The sequence below is a fragment of the Aplidium turbinatum genome, chromosome 3, assembly GCF_918807975.1.
Source record: "Aplidium turbinatum chromosome 3, kaAplTurb1.1, whole genome shotgun sequence".
NCBI classification, from domain to species: domain Eukaryota; kingdom Metazoa; phylum Chordata; class Ascidiacea; order Aplousobranchia; family Polyclinidae; genus Aplidium; species Aplidium turbinatum.
The window spans coordinates 4,047,612-4,067,338 of record NC_137474.1 but is presented as its reverse complement, the minus strand read 5'-3'; the positions used below and the strand labels follow the sequence as shown (position 1 = coordinate 4,067,338).

At 41.3% G+C, this 19,727-nt stretch overlaps 1 protein-coding gene across 1 annotated transcript in view; it reads left to right on the top strand.

Moving 5' to 3' along the window:
- The window catches only part of LOC145766070 (uncharacterized), a 39,523-nt gene that overhangs the window by 8,008 nt on the left and 11,788 nt on the right, over positions 1 to 19,727 (top strand). The window contains exons 8-20 of the mRNA XM_082577727.1: positions 2,127 to 2,327; positions 3,340 to 3,485; positions 4,085 to 4,210; positions 4,619 to 4,713; positions 5,743 to 5,933; positions 6,241 to 7,911; positions 8,290 to 8,484; positions 9,240 to 9,422; positions 9,474 to 10,977; positions 11,320 to 11,515; positions 11,970 to 12,146; positions 12,404 to 12,666; positions 13,545 to 19,665. Coding sequence (XP_082433853.1) covers positions 2,127 to 2,327; positions 3,340 to 3,485; positions 4,085 to 4,210; positions 4,619 to 4,713; positions 5,743 to 5,933; positions 6,241 to 7,911; positions 8,290 to 8,484; positions 9,240 to 9,422; positions 9,474 to 10,977; positions 11,320 to 11,515; positions 11,970 to 12,146; positions 12,404 to 12,666; positions 13,545 to 19,665 — 11,069 coding nt within the window. The remainder of the gene's footprint in view (positions 1 to 2,126; positions 2,328 to 3,339; positions 3,486 to 4,084; positions 4,211 to 4,618; positions 4,714 to 5,742; positions 5,934 to 6,240; positions 7,912 to 8,289; positions 8,485 to 9,239; positions 9,423 to 9,473; positions 10,978 to 11,319; positions 11,516 to 11,969; positions 12,147 to 12,403; positions 12,667 to 13,544; positions 19,666 to 19,727) is intronic.

Here is a 19,727-nt window from a genome sequence, read left to right as displayed (position 1 = left end):
GGTGGTTACATAATATTTAAAATCAAAACCTGCAAGCCTAAATCTTAACTGGTGTTCTTAACTATTGTCTGTAATTGATCTTTTAGAAAAATGTTTTTTGCATTTGAAGTATTTATGCTTTTTAAAAGTATCTTTTAGTTTTACTGATTGATGAGCAAGGTGGTGTAAGCAATTGTGTTGCTTTAATCTCCGTTGTGAACAACACTGGTTTGATTTCTGTCTATATGTTTAGCCGACTTCTTAAGCCTTAGTATTTGTGACAGGTTCGACACCGGTTGAGGTTAGACCTACAATTGCTGTAGTGGGGATATTCTGTATGTATGTGTTTCGCAGGGGTCAAACGTTACTTTTCAATGCACGTGTATTGTGTGTGACCTTGCGGTCTTTAATTGCATCGATTTTTTGTGTTGATCATGATTGTGAACTCCTTACGCTTTCCACATTTACTTACCGGTCGAAACCTCCAGTTGGCTAAATCAATCTCATCAGACAACGTTGAAATAATGTTTAGTCAGTGAACAACCACTTGAAATGACATACAGTTTTTTCCTCGGCTTTGTATGTATGAGAAATTTCTTTTTGGCCACATGCCGACACCAAGGTCACCCATCAATCGTGAGAAAGGTTTGCACAAACAGGAAGGGTTAAAGTTTATGAATTTTACATTCTTGTGTACAAGCAGGCAATACATGCCACGTTTATTTTGAAGGAGGCGCGCTGTCAGCACACAGCGTTGTAGTCAGAATAGTAATTAGTTAGCAGTAGTAGTTGGTTGACCGAAGTCTTTATAACTATGTTGTTTTAACGTATTGCAACGACAACTGTAAGAAAAGTTACTGCTTGCGGTGATGAAAGAAAATACTGTAGTGAGTGTAGTAAGAAAGAAAAAAAAGCAATCTGGGTGTCGCCAAATCCCTTTTTTTGTCTCTCGTTTTGTTGAATTCTTGGCCACGTGTCTTGGGATTACTCACTTTGTGGCTTATTGCTTTACTATCTCAGCCATTTGTCATTCAGTTACCCATTCAGTTTGGTTTAAATATATTTTACACATGCACGAATGCGCAGTGACAACACAATTTGAGCATTTCGAATGCAGATTGTGTTGTCACTATGCGCATGTGCTGACATTCTGCAAGTTTTTTTTTCTATATTTTTTTGTGGGAAAAATTTCAATTTCCTCTTAATTATTAAAATATTTGATCATCATTATTGAATACCGCCAAGTTTCACAAGTTCTCATTATTTTATTAGTGAAAAAGTTTTGTGTGTTTTTAACAGTGGCTACAGCCTGCAGTGTTTATTCACAAACTGAATAACAAAAAAAAGAGCATAAATCCTTCAACTTTTTAATACTTAACTGACATTTCGCAACAATGCGCAACCTCAAAAGGAATTGCAATAGGAAGTAGGTTTGGAAATACATTGGAAAACTAGAGATTTGCAAAACAAAATGGTTGACTCAGCATACCACACATCTAAAATTGGCGGCAAGAAATACGCAAAGATAGTTTCTTTTACGTGCATACGACTTTTAACCTTGGATTTAGCTTCTCCGACAACTCCCTCAATCCAGGGTATCCGTCGTGAATCACGGATGTCCTTTTCTTTTCTATTTATTTATCTATACGATTTAACGTCTTTAGTTCCCCGTATTGCGAGGGCCGAAGTCTCATAAAAAAGGTTCGGCTCATAGTGTTTTGTTCCTACGGGGGGGGCTGCTGTATCCGTCGCAAGTATGCATTGCTTTCAAGGAAACTCTTGAGTAACGTTAAACCGATGTGGTGTTGGGCGATTTAGCGCTAACATGCACCGATTGGGGTACGATCCTTCCTTTATTGCATTTGTAGTGCTGAGGAGCAGATTTTTATGTGTGATTTTTATGTGTGATGTCCGTCAACATTTTAATATCTTGAGCTACTTGGGTTTTCCTATTGAGTTAAGCGAAATGTGGTTGCAGCAAATGTTCGACATCATGTAGCTAATCTCTCACACGATAAGCTGTATCATCCAAACAGCTTTATCACTCCCTACTAGCCACAGTCCAAATGTAGTAGACCCACTTTACTGCCTTAAGTTATTGCGTACAATTTTTGTATACTAATTTGTGATACAAACTTTGATTTCAGGCAACAACCTCCGAGATGGTATATACCACGAGTTTAAAAAGTGTGGAAAGGTTAAGTCCCTGGTCATCCGCGGGGACAACGTCAGTCGTCACGCTCTGGTCTTGTTCCGCAATGCTGCTGAGGCCAACAAGGCAATCAACCATGCAAAGACAAAGCTTCTCTTTGGAGCAGCTATCGAAGCGTCGATCTATGAAGGAGAAGGTATAGTCTCTAAAGGCATATTTGAATCGCCATCTCAGCTCGAAGCAGATTGCGCATCAACATGGGTTATCTGTTTCCATGAATCACGGTTTTTAACTAGCTTGCCCAGTGTCGTCAAATTGAGTTCGGTCCATGCCTGTATGTTGTCAAGCCATCGCCTTGGTGGTCTGTCTCTTGTTCTCTTTCCGTTAACTTTATCTTCTATGTAGATTTTTCTAGCTCCGTGTTTTGATCTTATAGTATGGCCGAACAGTTTTAGAATTTTTGATCTTATGTTTGCTGCAATTGGGTGTAGCTTCGTTGTAGTCAATAGGTCTTCTATTTTTATGTGATTAAGTAGCGTTTTGTTGGTCCTGCTTCTCATGATGTGATTTCGGTGATATGTTGGTATAGTGCACCAGATATATGTAATGTATATTGTATATTGTATATTTTTTGTATTGCTGAAGCAAGGCTGAAATACACATAAAATATCAATAAATCATGTGGTTTTCACGCGTACCATCAATAAATGTCGAAAAAAATCTCTTACTTAATGTCATGACAAAGACTGCAATGTGCTTTATTCTGTCAATATCACAATAACATCCTCTTTTATTTACTATTAACTGGAATGGGTATCTTGGAAAGCTTTCATCATTTGTAACTATTTTCCCTTATGTTTGTGTAGTGGGTTCCAATTACAGAACTGCTTTTCGCGTCTTACGCTTACTAGTTGACTAAGGGGAATGAAGCTGATTCGTATTCTAACTTGTTACACAGCTTGCTGAGCAACGTATTCGCTTGCTTGCGGAGAATATCGAACCATCATTCTTTTGAACATCTGTCAAACGCTCTCACCACCCAGTCACGTAGTTTGCCGCTTATGAGCCCAACTTGACACCAGGAAAAACTTAATTTTTTTCCAATTTCTGCACTGCTGCACACTTGGCGGTGTTTAATTTAACTACTTCTATTGCGTTTTGCTTTGTCATTTGGACCATGGTTATTTTTGACTCATCCCAATGTTCAGTGAGCGGAAAGGAGCTCCAGGAATGCGGTGGAATCATCGACGAATTCCATCCGAGAGCATCTAGAACACTATTCGTGGGAAATCTTGACAAGACGGTGCAGCATAGCGACATACAGAACATTTTTGTTAGATTTGGTGAAATATTGGTAAGTTTAACTAATCAATCTACTCTAGACGACGGCAACAAACTAATTCCCAGACAGTAAATCAGTCGTTTTTTTACATTGATTCAACGTCTGTAGACGTTAAATCAATGTAAAAAACGACTGATTTGCTGTCTGGGATGGTCGTCTTCGCTTGAGCTTTTGAAACTGAGGGTCTTCAACTCTTCATTTTCTAAACGATGTTTTTGACCAGTTCAATGTTCAAACCTTCAATGTGTAAAGCAACATATAGTATGAATTTTCACATCCATCGTTTTATGGCAGCGTGCGACAAGACGGCAAGACTAGAGAATCTTATCTCGTTGCTTGTTAGTGGTTGGTTGCTCTTGTCCCACGGTTGATGTATCTTAACAAAGTTACTGCTACTTGGCTGCGCTTCGCTTCACCGATGAATGATGATAAAAGCTGTTTAATATGTTTTCAGTGTGTTGTGATGCCTTACCATAATCTAAAAAAATCTCGCATAAAGTTTAGTTTTTGCTTTGTTTCAATGTCAACTTCTGCCTGTGTAAGGTTGGTTGCTAACAATGGCGGGTATTGATTTTAAAGGTTTTAGAATTTTATTGATTAATATTTTGCAGGCTCTGGAAATTAAGAAACAGAACAGCATACCCCAGTATGCCTTCCTACAATACACAGACATCGCCAGTGTAGTCAAAGCTATGCAGAAGATGGATGGAGAAAAGTTAGGCCGCAATAGTTTGAAGGTAAAGGTCCCAAATGAAGTAGCGAAATTATTATCATATGTTTTGTAGTGGTAAGTCTGATACTTTATGTCGTCACAAACGAGTTACGTAAATCACTTTCCTCGTGGGTAAAGGCTTACACTGAAAGTAATCGACCGGTGGTCTTATTCCCTCTCCGTAATCTTGCCATCATGTTCTCGTGTTCGGAGTAAACTGTGGGATTTTACTTCTCATAGCTAATGTTTCTTTGTTATTTAATATTCCATCCATTGTTTCTTCCAAGTAAACGTGAAACATATTGACATGTATCCAGTTGATTTTCTTGCATTGTAGTAAGGCGTTGAACTGTTCGCTTACTGATGTTTATGAATCATTAAGATGGTTCAAAACCATCATTTTTTATCTGTTTAAATAAACGTTTCATTTTAGTTGGGGTTCGGCAAAACAGTGATGTCATCTTGCGTATGGGTTGATGGTGTCACCGACAGCTTCACAGAAAAATATCTTGCGTCATGCTTTGCAAAGTAAGTAGTTGTGGTCACTCTATCCATATCTTGCTCAATGATTCCTTGTTTGTCTTGTAGCTTTGATCTATCTCGATCAGCTTTATCAGGAACCAAGTCCCCGAATACACTGCAATTGCAAGAGCCGCTTTCAAATACGACTTTGGCTTTCAGTAGATATTTGTGCGAGTTCACGTTTGTTAAGTGAAGATTTCAGTTGAATGCACCGGACAGTAGGGTAAGCAACTCTGTTTGTCCACCGAGCAAGTCTTTGAGTGTCTTTGCAAAACTTTCTCACCGCTCGGGTATAAAACCAACTTTGAGTATCAACTGCTTCAACATCTGTGGGGAATTCAATGTCATAGTTATATCTGTCATATCTTGACAAGACGGTGCAGCATAGCGACATACAGAACATTTTTGTTAGATTTGGTGAAATATTGGTAAGTTTAACTAATCAATCTACTCTAGACGACGGCAACAAACTAATTCCCAGACAGTAAATCAGTCGTTTTTTTACATTGATTCAACGTCTGTAGACGTTAAATCAATGTAAGTGATCAAGTGATCACGAGATCGGAAGCTGCTTTTCCGGTCACACTAGAAGTGTCAATTCCGAACTGGATATTTCTAGTCCACTTTGCACTTATCCTGCTTGTAAAACAGTGATATTATGTTCATTAATAAATGTAACTTTTGGTTTGGTGAATAAGCCGAAAGTAGTTTCGCATTTCCTCATCCGCAATCTCTACCCAGACATCAAATCAGGTATATCACGTTATTTGCTATGGGGCAGCGGGTAAGGCGCTCGTTTTCCAATCATGCAAACCTAGTTTGGCTCCCCGCTTAACTGGTTGTTAAAAACACCGCTCACCTCTACCCAGTTTGTAATAAATTGGGTAGGCGTAGTTACTGAAGGAAAGGCGGCCAAGAGAAAGGAACTGGCCACCCTACTCTCGTTAGTGTCGAAGGCTTAGTTAATATCATGAGAACCTTATCTTCTCATTTCCCGATGCTCGGATCAAGTATGAGACTCATCTTCACCTTCAGGTATGGAGTGATGAAACACGTTGTGATCGATCGGAGTCTCGGCCAGGCTTTGGTGTTCTATACAGAGTATAAGCATTCCCAGCAGGCGATCAGTGGAATGAGAGCGAGAAAGCTGAACGGGAGTCGTTTGAAACTCGACTACGCCAGCCATGAGTTCGTCGACTTGTTCTTGACCAGAATGAGAAACTCAGGTTTGTGAAAGACTTGATGCTATTTTAGTTCTGATGTCTTCATCAATATCATTGTTTTCGGAAATGTCCCAGCCAGCAAATCGGTCCCTTTTTACATTGATTCAACGTCTGCAGACATTGAATCAATGTAAAAAAGGACTGATTTGCTGGTCAAAAGCAACGAAAACAGTATGAAAACTTCCAAAAGATTTGTGGAATCATGGAAATCACGTCTGTGTGATGTAATGTTTATGATCAAGACTAATCAAGGGAACAGTGATTCCAACGTTGCTTTTCTGTTGTTTAACATATTTTGTATGTTTTTCAGGACAAAGCGCTACAACCTTTGAAAACATTCGAAATTTGCTTTTGCCTGCCCCTAACGCCTCAGGGGTGCCCCCATCTAACTCTTCCATGGGAGGATCTCGATCGAGGTCTACTTCCGGACATCCTTACTCGGGAGGTGGCGATAGTTACTATGAGGACGTTCACCCATCTCGGTATCACGGCCCGCCTCAGAGCTACGACTCTGGAGCGCCACCCAGAGGAGACTGGCGACCATGGGAGGATAGAAACCGTGGGCGGCCGGTTTATCAAAGCATCTCCCCTCGAAATCGTCGCTATAACGACGATCGTGGGCCCGATTATTACCACAGAGAGGACGACTATTATGACCGTGTCCCGGGTGGTCGATATGATCCCGATTATCGTCATCCCGACTACCGGCGCGATCACGGCCGCGATTATCTACCAAGGGGGTACGAAGACTACCATCGGGGAGTCAAACAGCGAGATAGGAGGGACATGTTTCACCACTCGCGGCCAGGGGTGAGTCCCGCTAGAGGGTTGCCTCGTCGGAGTCGCAGTATATCTCCAAGATCAACTGGATCTGGTGGGAGAGCACGTGGAAGAGAGTTTGATGCAAAAGGAGAAGCACGCTTAATGGATCATCGTGACCACTCTGCTCCCCACACTAGAAGCCCAATCCAATCACCAAGTGTACGAGAAGATCGGGGATCAGGATTGGACGCTTGGTCCTCTCGAAAGTATAGAGAGCGTCCCTCTTCCCCTGCATCAATGTACAGTAGACGCGACGATGAGCGAAGAGTAGAGTTGCGTGATTCGAAAAGCCAACCAAGCAGTCCTCGCTCGTCAAGTGGCATCGCACGAAGCAAAGTCGTTCACGGATCACCAAACTCGCAAGGTGTCGCCCCGTGGACCGGGTCACGTGTTTCGGAACCACCGAAGCAGAACGTCGAATTTACTGACACATGGATGAACGTTGAGTACGACCGTAGCCGAAGCGAAACGCCAACAAGGGATGAAAACCTTGATTCGATAGGTGAAATCATTATCAAGCAACCGTCCGCACTACCAGAGCAAATCACAAAGCAAGAAGTTCCCAAAAGCGCTGATGACAGCGAGAATACGAAGTCAAGCAGTAAAAAATCAACGGTCCCAAAGTCCCGTACCGGGTCTCGCACATCCAGTTCTCATTCCGAGGCCGAGAATGTGAAACGGGACAAACCAGAAGAATCGCGAGCTCAACTGTTGCAGCGGGTGCGCTCTACATCGCCACCAAGTGACGAGCATAAAAAGAAGAATCGTGAAAAAGATTTGAAAAGGTCAAAAAGCGACAGCAAACCATCAAAATCTCGACGTGTCGCCTCTCAAAATGACAGTGACAGCGACCAACATCAGCAAGCAAAAAAGAAAGCAAAGTATCAAACGACGAAGTCTTCTAAGAGTGAAAGCTACCGGAAATCGTCCGAGAGTCATGAAAAAACTGGAGTGTCTGCGCTCATCAAACGAGAATTCTCACCGACAGTGACGCCCAGGCACCGGCAAGACGTCACTAAGTTCTCACACGAACGAAAGCCGTACAAAGATGGTTATGATGTACCCAGCAAGAAGCAGAGCCGGTATCCACATGAAAGCAAGAAAAGCGATGCAATGTTCCACAAAAAACGGCGCCACTCTCAGTCCGGAAAAGATTCGGGTATGTGACATCACAAGTAAAAACCAAGGACATTTTCTAAGAATGTGTTATCCCTATTTACATTTCTCAATTTTTTTATAGAATCCCCACCGACTAGTGTTGTTAAATGCGGATTCATGTTTACAACTTTACAGCAAGCAATACTGTAGTTTTTTTGGCACAGTGTTTTTTGAAATAACCTGAAAAGTTGTGCTAAAACCACAAGCCAAACATGTGCTTGACGCTTGCTAATAGTGAAACACTCAAAATATGGTCACTGTACGCAACTGGTGGGAATACTCACCCATTAGAGGCGAGTATTTTTACAAGCTTGCTTTCGGTAGTTTTAAATTTATAGAAGCTTTCAGTCACTTTGTTAACAAAATGAACATATTTCAGACGATTCTGCAGTTGCTTACGGCAAAGAGGGACGAGGATCAGTGGAGCATGACCAAAAATCAAGACGTCACAAAGAGAGCAGCAGTGAACCCGCCAGACCGGGCAAGCGCTCACGACGAGCCAGCTACAAGCATGAAGCTCCCATGCCAGTGGCCAGCCAAAGCTTTCAAGAAGAAAACGAAGATGAAAACGCCAGTACAGGTCTTGCATGATTTCTAAGTTTTCTACCATATGCAATTGTTGAAAGTTGTGCCATTTTTATGTTACCTGGCAAGGTGGAGTCCGATGTAACACAAGATAATGCTGCAATGTTTACACTAAAGCAGCGATAATGGTAGTAGGGGTTTGCATTGGCGATTGAACATCCACTGAAAGTGGCTTTCCAGTAAAACTTAAGACAGTGCAGTATTTTCTGCATAACTGTTTTCAAAAAAGCTACGTTTTATAATCCTGTTACCATACTTTAACTTTACAGCAGAAACACTTTTTCGTTTAAAGATTTTTTGTGCTACTGGAAGTAATCGACCATTAGAACGTCACGTTTATTGTGTTTAATTTTTGGATAATAGTGTCAACTTATTTTGTGTATATTTGAAGTCCACAAGCCTGTCGTCAAAAGTTCTATTTTAACTTTTCATTACAATTTAGAGCTGAAAATACGCTCAGAATGCACCAAATCAATTGTATTTGTTCTTTTTTTTTTTGGTGGGGGAGACCCCCAAACTCCCCGCTGTTTTTCTCCTCTTGCGAAGACGCGTTCCCACTTTCAAAACTTCACCAGTGCCACCACGTGTTAATTGTATTAAGTGTTAAAGCATTACAGTATAACTTATGACTCTCAAGGAAATGTATTTCTAAAAATGTAGCTTTAATGGCTATTTTACTCAAAATGGTTCCCGACCACTGCATTAGTCATTAATCTCTTTTATGACGTATCTATTGCATCACAGGTGTGGACAGTGACGCCAAGGAGCCGTCATCGTATTTTCGGCCAAGAGTTGTCGTGAAGGAGGAAGTAGTGGAAGTGATGCCAGAAGAGAGCGATGATGATGAAGTTGCATCTCCATCACAACAGGAAGCTTCCTTTGTTAATGAAGAAACGGTAGAAATCGAGGAAGAATCTTCTTCTGAAAGTGAAGAAGAGGAGTCAGAGGAAAACAATGAAGACAAAAGCCCTGCTGTAGAAGCGGATAAAATAAAGCGGAAAAGTCGTTGGGAACCAGAGGCAGTTAAAGTCCCACCTAAAGTCGCCATCGCTCAACCTTTTAATCGTGCTTTTCACCCCTTGACGAGCAAGCCCATCATTGAGGGACAGAAAGTCACTAAAGAAGAATACAAAGAAAGCGCAATATTCCCTGATGCCGGCGACAGTCAGTCTGTTTCGGAACCGAAGAAAGAGAAGTTGAGTCGGCTGGAGGAGGAAAAAGCTCAATTGCAGGTACTACTGAGCAAGCTAGATTCGAAGGAGAAGCTAAAAGGAGAAGACGCCACCAAGGTTGCAGACATTTTCATTTCTGACATTAAAAATAAATTAAAATCACAGTTGCACACAAAGAAAGAAAGAGAACCCAAAGTTGAAGAGTCAGAGATAACCGCTGCTAAAGTTGAGACTGCTCTGGAAGATGTTGTGCAGGAAGAAACCATTCAAGAAGAAGCATTTGAAGAAATTGTTGAGATCGAACAGGCTCCGGACATTATTGAAGAGCAAACTATTGTAGAAGAGGTTCAATCTAATGAAATTGTTTTAGATCCTGAAATCGAGTGCTCTTCTGCAGTTAAAGTTTCATCCTATAAAGATTTGCCGTCAGATTTGCTCTTCCATAAACATTCAGAGGACCTTGACTCTCGACAAGGATACCGTAAACAAATGGAAGCAAAGCGTAGTGAGAAGATGAAAAGATCGAAAGATAAAGAACTTCGCTCATTGTTACGTAAGCAAAAGAAAGAGCGGGAACGTCAAAAGCGTAGAATCGAACGAATGCGAGGACCAAGCCAAAACATCATCAGTTCCATTGATGACGCGGAAGAAGAAATCGACACTGATGATGAATCACAAAAAGAATCTCCCGTACTAGAAGAGCCGGAAGGAGATTCAGTTAAAAAGGAAGTTTCTGAGGAAAAAGAAACAATTGAGTTTTCTCCTTTGACTTTGTCCCAACAAACTCTTCATGAAACAGTGCATGCTTTGGAGGATGATCCTCATCAACAAAGTAGCAACGTTTGTAAATCGGTTGGAAGAGATGATGTTGCAGTGACACCTCATCCTGTCTCATCTGAACAAAACGTTGCCGTTTCAGAGCCAGCGAAAGATGTGATTCTTCCTGTTAGCCAAGCAATCTTCGCTGAGTTAAAAAGCGATTTCAGACATGCTGAAAAAGTTCCTTTTGCAGTTCCTTCGTCAAGGGAAAACCTTACTCCCAGTAATTTGACACCAAAGTCTTTAAAAAATGATGAAAATTCTGTCTCGCCCTTGTCACAAGTAAAAAACAATTCCACCAACGACAGTAAACCGAGTGAAAAGAGCAGACAACCAACTATGAAGACTCCCTCTGCTTCCTCTCCTTACACCCCCAAGAGCACATCTTCCTCTGACAAACTACAGTTTCAAGGTGCAGAGAGCTCTTCAATTTCATCATCTCCAAAAGTAAAGCCGGCTCCACCCACAATGGGACACACTTCATTGAGAAGGTCAGTGCTTGTCAAAGTCAAGCTGGTGGTAAAAACAAATTTCTTGAAATAATTTAGGACATTCAAGGAAAAATAAGTCTTGTCAGACTTTTTTTTAACAAATAAATAAGAGTTAAAGTCACGTAATTTTCACTTTGTGTTGGCTGCATGAGTGCATGTACTTGAGAGATTACTGATATTTTTATTCATTTGTTGATTTATGCTTATCAGTTTGTATTCTGTGTAGATCCTTCTTTGTATCATTAGCCAATCCAATAAATGTTTGCTGGTACAGCCCTTCTTTTTCTTTGAAAAAAAAAGTATCTTTGAAGTCTTTATGTTTCAAATCACTTTCTACTACAGAATGAACTCCAAGCAAGATCGTCATGGTAGCGGCGATAGAAGGGCGCAGGAGCAGATGGAACGGAAGCACAGAAGAACAGAACACCCGAGTCAAGTTGAGAAGCAGCATCCTGATCGACAATTGAAATCGAAGCACCCGGTTTCATCAAGAGCGTTCACCAACTTGACTGTATCTTCCAGTATCAGTCCGTCTGAGGTAAAGAGTTTGCGGGCGAATTTTGTTCAGCAATTTTGTCAATGCTTCGGAGCCAAGAGAGCAAACCCCGCTTGTACGTTGTACATACTGCAATGGAAACGGTCAACTTTTGTTTTGTTGTTGATTTAACCTCTCAAGACGATCGGACAGGTTCAGTCCTGCGTAACGCTGTTGAAACCAATGTTTTGATTTGGTTATTTGGTTTGAGACAACAAATACGAAGGGTTAGTTGGGCTTGGGCCACATAGGTGGATCACAATGCTCTTATATTTGATACTTTCGGTTGAGATATAAACTTTGTCTCCTGACTGATCTTTTTAGAAGTATCTGCCATTAGCAGTTTCACGCACTTCCAGACCCGTGGAGTTATTGAACCACTGACCCCGGCTGGTTCACTGAAGCTGATAATAATTGGAACTGGTTTCCGCTTTTTAACAGTTCTATCTCTTTTCAGCCTCTTGGGCAGAAAGAACTCGAAACGCTTCGAGCCGAACTGGAAACGATGAAGAATCAACTTAATAGAGAGATGTCTCCCGGGTTTCTGTCGCCTTCTTCCGACAATGACGGAAATTTGCCTCCGATCAGCCCCATATTGAAGAGCCCAACAGTTGAAAGAGAAGCTAGTTTAACGGTATTTTTATTATATTTTCACATTTGTATAACGTTGTATATTAGATGGTGTGACTTGCGATTGATAAAACTTCTTGTTTGTATTCTTAACTGACTTTTCACACATGTTTTATTTTCTAAGTTGAGTTTTCCTATCCTGCTATCCTAGTTTCCTAACTTTTCCTCTCCTGCTTGATATTTCATAATCATCGTTGTAGAATGTTGTTGGGTTCTTCATAATTCATCTCAGTACTGAAATTTATGGTGTTTTTTCCACAGCCTGATACAGAAGGGAAGACCTATGTTCGTCCGGTTACCTCTCCTCTTTTCCTTTCCTCGCCATCTGCGATCACTTCTCCTGTTGTTCCCGCCTCTCCTGCCAGCTCTGGCTCCTCCAGCCTTACGGAACGGATGAAGTTGCTCGTAAAAGTGAAGAAAAAGGTTAAATCCGAGGAATCCCCCGGAACGCGGAAAGTAGCGGAAGTGAAGGAACAGGCGGAAAAACAAAAGAAAAACGAAATCGGAAATTCACGGTTTTTCAGGTTGGTTGAGTACACTCAGTTGTTGCTGTGCTTTTTCAAACACATTCTTGCAACTTATAAACAACCATATTCTAATACAAGTTTTTTTGCTGCCTTGAAAAGATCGCTCTTCGTTTTTTTAAACGTATTTGCAGCGTTTTCCGGCTCAGTGCGTATGTACCGTGAAAATATCTTTCAAACTGCGTATAGTTTTTTTAAAAATATTACTGAAAATAATGTGTTTTTATATTAACACTGTACCTATTACAGGCATGCACTAAGCTCTTTATAAGACAGACAGTCTTGGTGCAGCCTGTGGGCACTGCCGAGTACACTGTTACCCAAAAATCATTTCTTTTGATGTTTACAAAACAGGATGATTCAGTGGCATTTTTTTATGATCTATAGATTGATTAAACAGGGTATCGAACCCACATCTAATGACCCGACTTGTTGATTGAAATTTGACGTCTTACTGGATGCAGCTTTCCAAAAGGTACCATTAAAAATCCCCTTTGAGCAACAAAGGAAAAACGCAATCCTAGCTGAATTAAGTCATAGGTTCGCCATCGGCTGACGTTGCGCAGAGGATTAGGGCGATGGTAGTCATTTCATTGACGTGGGTTTGATTCCCATCAGTGGTATTGCTTTTTTTTCTTCTGTAATTACCAAACAAAGTTCAAAGGGGATGTTTTAATGGTACCTTTTAGAAAGTTGCTTACTGGATGTGGGTTTAGAACTTACTCAAAGTCTTTGAAGCACTGGTCATGTTTTTGTATGGAGAGCACTAGGTATCTGCAGAAATGAGTTTAAAAATGTCCCTTCCGTTGTTATATGGTTTAGTTTTTATTTTACTTGTTGTTTTGTACTCTGTTCTTATCTATACCATTTGGATGTAGGTCTAGCATCTTCGATCAAGATTCTGAACGACTATCCCACCTACAGGCGACCATATCCGATCCAGCTGCTAAAGAGACATCGGGACGATTTTCTCTATTTGGCGGGAGTGACCTGCTCGAAGACCGGCCGCTCTTCTGTTCGTTGGCCGAAAAAGCGGCCCAGCTTGATAGCGCTCAAAATATTCCTTCAACCGCAAGTGCTTCAAAAAACGCCTTTTCTCTCAGCAGTGAATCAGAAGGACCGGCACCTGCTGAGAGGACCAGTACCAGAACCGCCGGATGGATGGACACTGACGAACCCTCAAAACATGAAACTTTATCTTCACATCCTACAGTTGAAACTAAGATACAAAGCCTCGTTGCAGACCAACCGAAAGTTGTCGAAGAAATTTTGGATTCCATCGTCGTCCAACCAACGCCCGACAACGAAGTTAGTGATCAGACTTTGTCTACACTTCCACCCAGTGCCATCATGACCGAATCGGTGGCCGATAGTAACGTCACTGAAACCGTCGCTAGCGATGATGTCATCGACGCTCCATTCGACGCTAATGAAGTCACAGTTGAAGCATTGGACGTCATAATCGAATCGAGTGACGTAGTGGGCGCAGAAAACGAAAGTGATAAGGTATCGACCGAGAAAGAGAAAGTTGCAGAGGACGATGCGACGATGAAAACGACAGAGCTCCCCTCTGTTGCTAAGGTTGAAGGGTTAGAAGAAGCAACACCTGATGCCGAAAACTCAAAAGAGATGAGTTTTCAAAGGGAAGTTGTCCAAACGGAACCGGAGATGGTTGTCGACCACAGCGACTTTGATCTTGGTGGCAACAATGTTGTGAGCGATGACGTTGTAGCGAGTGACGTTGTAGCAAATGACGTCATGCAAGAGAGCGTGGTTTATGACACGACCGAAGTTGTTTCGACAGAGATTGTGACAACCCATGAGGATATTTACACCGCGCCAGAAGTAGGTGACAGTCTCGAACAAAACATGAAAGTTGAAAGCAAGGTCGATGTTGTTCCAGAATCACTCAAAGGTTTGAAGGTGCAAGACCCCATCGAACAAGGTTTGCCTGCTCCTGTCCAAGATTTCACTACAGAACAAAAAAATGATTCTTCTGATGTATCTGCCAAGCAAATCTCTGAAAAAACTGAAACAAAGTCATCATCAAAAACTGCTGACAGTGGTGGCTCGGAGAGAGGATCAAGTGATGTAGCGAATGTGTCAACAGGATCTGCATCCGCCATCGCGGAGGAAGAGACTTCTAAAAAGATTGATCGTGAGAAAAAAGTCACAGTGTTGCCACAGAAACAGATTGAGCAAATCAAGAGCAAAAGTTCACGTTCTGATGACTCAAAACAATCTCATGCTGAGGTGAGCAAACCGATCAAGAAATCCGACAATCAGTCCTCATCCCATTCTGCAGTGGCAAAGAAACACTCTTCCTCCATGCAACCACATAAGAGTGAGTTGAAAACCATAAAAACGGAAACTTCTGATTCAAAAGATAAAAAGACAAGTTCAGAGAAACGAATTAAACCTGAAAAACTCAAGAAGGAGCATAGAAAGCAGACTGTTCCTAAAGACACTATTTCTAAGTCAGAGAGCAAGTCGGAAAAATCTTCTCTGAAAACCAGTCATTCCAAAATGCTAAGTGAAAAGCATTCGGGTAAATTTATGAAGAAAAGTGAAAAACATGCAGGAAAATCGGACAAACAGCATCCAATTGATGTGCCGTCGATTCATTCTAAGACGAGCAGTTCTGAAGCAAAAGCAGAAATATCTTCAACAAAGCTAGAGCAACCGACGAAACCAGAAAAGTCTAAATTGGAGCAAAAGAGTTCACAAAAGCTAAAAGCCGAAAAGGTTGAATCTTCTGAATCAAAAAGTACAAAGCCACACGAGAAAGCAGACAAACCAAAGCAACATGACACCGTGATACCTAAACACCATAAAGTCTCAGACAAAAAGTCAAAATCGTTGAGTTTAGACTCAGAGAAGAAGCCAAAAGCGTCTCACATGGATGCAGAGAAGAAGAGAGATCTAAAGCTCGCAAAACCTATCAAGGATACGAAAGATGGAAAAGCAGCTCAATTGATCCATAAAAAGCAAAAATCTGAAGAAGCGCAAAAAGGAAAAGTGTTCTCTGAGACTAAATCTGTGAAGTCGAGTAGCTCATTGCCTTCAAAGAAGTCTTTTGATGTGAAACCTCAGCTAAAGGCGAAGCTGAAGTCAAAAGATTCGGTACCTTCCATTAAGCCAGGAGAAAAGACGAAAGTTAAACCCAAGCACAACAAACCTAGCACCGAATCTGACCAACCTGTCAAAAAAAGACCAAAACTAGATGATTCAAGCGACTTCTTTGGAAAGAAATTGACTCCAAAAGTACAGTCGAAGCCATTCATGCTCAATTTCGATTCTGATGATGATTCCTCAGCGAAAGCTGTAAGTCAGGAACAGAGATCAAAACCATCTAAAACATCATCATCCACAGTTTCCTCCGATAGTGTTTCGCGTCCTGGGAGCCACTCTACACAGCAACCAAAATCGCTGAGCCAACCAATCACAAAGCCCACTAAAGGCAAAAGCTCGTTTATCTCTAGCGATTCTGACTCCGAAGATAATTATGATAGTTTCATCTCTCAAATGGGTGGTGGAAGTTCAATGATGACTTCTTCCACTCAAAGAAAAGCTCCAAGTCCAATGCGACAACTGGCCTTGAGCACCGACGATTCTGACAGCAGCGAGTCGGAAGTTACGGTTAAAAAGGTAGATCCCGAACCTAGGAAGACAGAAAGAAAGCAAATCCATAAAGCAGTCAAATCGTTAGAGCATTATGACTCGGACAGGTCGGATAAATCTGCCAGCAAAACATCGAAATTGAGCCAGCAGCAATCAAAATCTAAAGAACAAAAATCAAAACTAATAAAGGAAAGTTCTCCATCGTACCGTTCAGAAAAGTCCAAAAAGCTTTTGCATGACAAAAAATCAAAAACCAAAAGTAAATTGAAGAAAGTAGAAAAGGTTGAAAGCTGTGGTTCTGATTCTGAGGATCCCTATCGAAAACCAAAATCTCGGCCAGAAAAAAGTGCAAAAATATTGGATTCCGATAGTTCTTCTGATGAAAAGACACCATTGGAGAAAAAGACAACTGTGCACGTTTCTTCTGTGAAGAAATCTCAACAAAGGAGCAAGAAAGGAAAAGATACCTTTCCTGCAGCCGATAGTGTGATGCCAAAACATAAAAAGCATAAACCCACCTCGTCTGATGGAGGAGCTCATCCTGTGAAGCTCCATGAAAAAAGCTCTTCCCACGAGAACGTCCGGAAGTTTACATCTTCATCCGAAGAAGATTCACTTCATCCTCCTCCTTCACCCACATCTTCCTTTTTGACTATCCAAACCATCAAAGATGAATCGATAATTCCACCAGAGTACATGGATCAGTTTTCCATGCAAGACACTAAATCAGAGTCCAAACCTCCGGATATTTCCAAATCAAGCTATCACGAAAGTTTGGCTCATAAGATTTACACCTCTAGCAGCTCTTCGGACTCTGATAGCGATTTTGATAATAAGGTCTTCGAAACAATAAGCAAAGAAGAGAGTTTGAAATTCTTAGGAGAGTTGTCAGAAAGCTCAAACTCTTCCAGTGAGTTTAGTGATGACGAAAGGATTACAGGATTTGATGTGAAATCTTCCAGCAAACTCCAAGCCAAGCACTCAAGACCAGAAAAACCTGAAGCGAAAACTGTCAAACTCAAGAAAACACCTAAAGAAATGGTTGATGAGAAGGATCACTCCAAGTCACAAGGTGATGCATTCAAAGGTTTTAAGCCATCGTCATCTTCAAAACCTTCTGAACATAAGAAGGAAATTTCAAAGTCTTCACAAAAGCATCACAAATCACATGATCTTAAGCAATCTGTGAAAACCAGTGGAATCAAAGACAAAAAGCTAAAGCAAGAAATTCCTTTCAAAACAAGTAGAGACAAATCAGAGTTAGCACTGGAAAAATCCAAACCCACCTTCAAATCGCAAGATGTGCACAAATTTCCCAAGAAGTCCAAACTGGTGGAAGATAAGCATACCAAAGATAAATCAAGTAAGCTTGTTCACAAGGATAAGGCGGCTGGCGATAAGATGAAAAAACAGAGCGATAAAAAAACAGATGGTGCTAAGTCAAGTCACTCTGAAAAGTCTCATAAACCTTTGCTGCACGACATCACTAAAAAGAGTGCAGATAAACAGAAGCACCACAAAGACATTGCTGATCATGCTAAATCACACCATCATTCCTCAGGGAAGTCTAAATCAAAAGAGCAATTTAAGTCAAAACATTCGAAGGATGTAGGCCACAGTGAAGCGAAGTCCATGAGGACTCCGAAACTCGGGCAGGACGTTATGAAACAAAAGAAAGATAGCAAGACGAAAAGTTCCATTATTCCGGAGAAAAAATTAAGCAAACAGAAATTTACCGTTCCTCATGAGAAACGAGAGAAAAAGAGAAGTCCAAAGCCTGAAAAGCCTTTTGATACAAAATCTTTGATTAGCAAGGAAGAGGAGTTTTTACCTCCCGATCTTCAAATTGATGAAAGTCCGGAGAAAAAAATATTACAACAAAAGAAAATAGATGATTCCATGCCTGGAAAGCGTTTCTTCTGCAGTGATAGTTCCAGCGATGAAGAAGATGGAACTTTCTCCTCCTCTAGCAAACTTTTCATTCCCCAGTCTCCAGGTCATTTAAAAGATGAAGATGTTCAAATATCCAAGTTTAGAATCTCAAGCCAATCTCCCTCAAAGCGTCTTCCTTCTCCTATTAAACTTCCAACAGCATCACCAACTCATCAAAAATCTCTATTTTCACCCACTGAAGATGATGACGCTTTCAGTGAAGATAGAATATCTACATTGATCAAGAACGAGGGCGCAGTCACTTCCAAAGAACATGGTGGATTCGATAAGTCCTTGCCAAGAAAACCAAGTTTTTCTTTGGATTTTGGGTCTCCATCGAAAGAGCATGGGCACACAAGAGGTCACTCGGATACTGAGAAGCAATCAAAGTCTGATGCAGAGATAGAAGAGATGAGCAAAAAAGTCGAAAGGGGCAGAAGCAGAAGTCGAGATCATTCTCCATCTGACAGCACAAAGCGGCTTTCTTCCTTTGAGCGCTATCAGCTGAAGCAAAAACAATATCGTGAACACATGACGCAGTTGAACAAGTTATCACAGCAGAGAGACGAAGAAGCTGTACGGTCGATCATGTCAGGTGATGATACCTCAGACTATTTGTCTGCTTCCGCTACAGATGTGCCGTATTTTGGAACCTCTGGTACCAGCAACGTCAATCAACCTTTGAATGTAATAAGAGAGAAGAAAAATGAATATCAGCCAACTTCAACTGTGTCCGAAGAGCCAGTTGATTCAACTACTAAGCATGATGAGCAGGAGAAGGCTAGTTCCGTCGCCGAAGTGGAAAGTAGTCCGAAGAAGATAAAGAGTGCAACTCCGGAACCTCGGAGCACAGCGGAAGAGGTTGAGTTAGCTGCAGCCTTGCGCTCTATAGAAGGATTTGGAGACTTCACTGTCCCGGCCAAAGAAGAAGCTGCACCGCAGAACGTATTTGAACTCGATTTCAAGCAATCGAGTAGCACTGAACAGGTACCAGGCACAACCGATGATGTGGATACTATAGCGGAGGGAAGAGAAGAAGCGGAAAAAGCAACTACTGCCTTACTCCAAGAAACTGATAGCAGCTTCTTCAAATCGAAACCGAGTCATCGTTCAGAGTATTTGCCTTCTGAGGACCGTAAAGAGACTAAAAAGTCAACCCCACAGCCCGATTTAACATCTCAAAGCCCCAGTATAACCTTGCCCAGCCTACAACCAGCCAGAGATAATCCGACAATTTCTGACAAGCTTGTTCAGCCAGTGACTGCATTCCTTTCAAAGCCGCCGAAAAGTCAAATCACACAACAAGCTCACAAACCTGATCCTACCTCACATTTTTCTCCAACAAAAGTAACGAAGCCAAAAGTTGAAACAGAAAATTTTTCTGAAACAACCTACAAAGAAACGAAACCACTGTCCCCTAAGCAGCTGGAACAACCCCCTCAAGAGGTGTGTTGATTTGTATCAACGTTTTATTAACATCGCCTAATTTTTATTTAATTTTTAAAAAA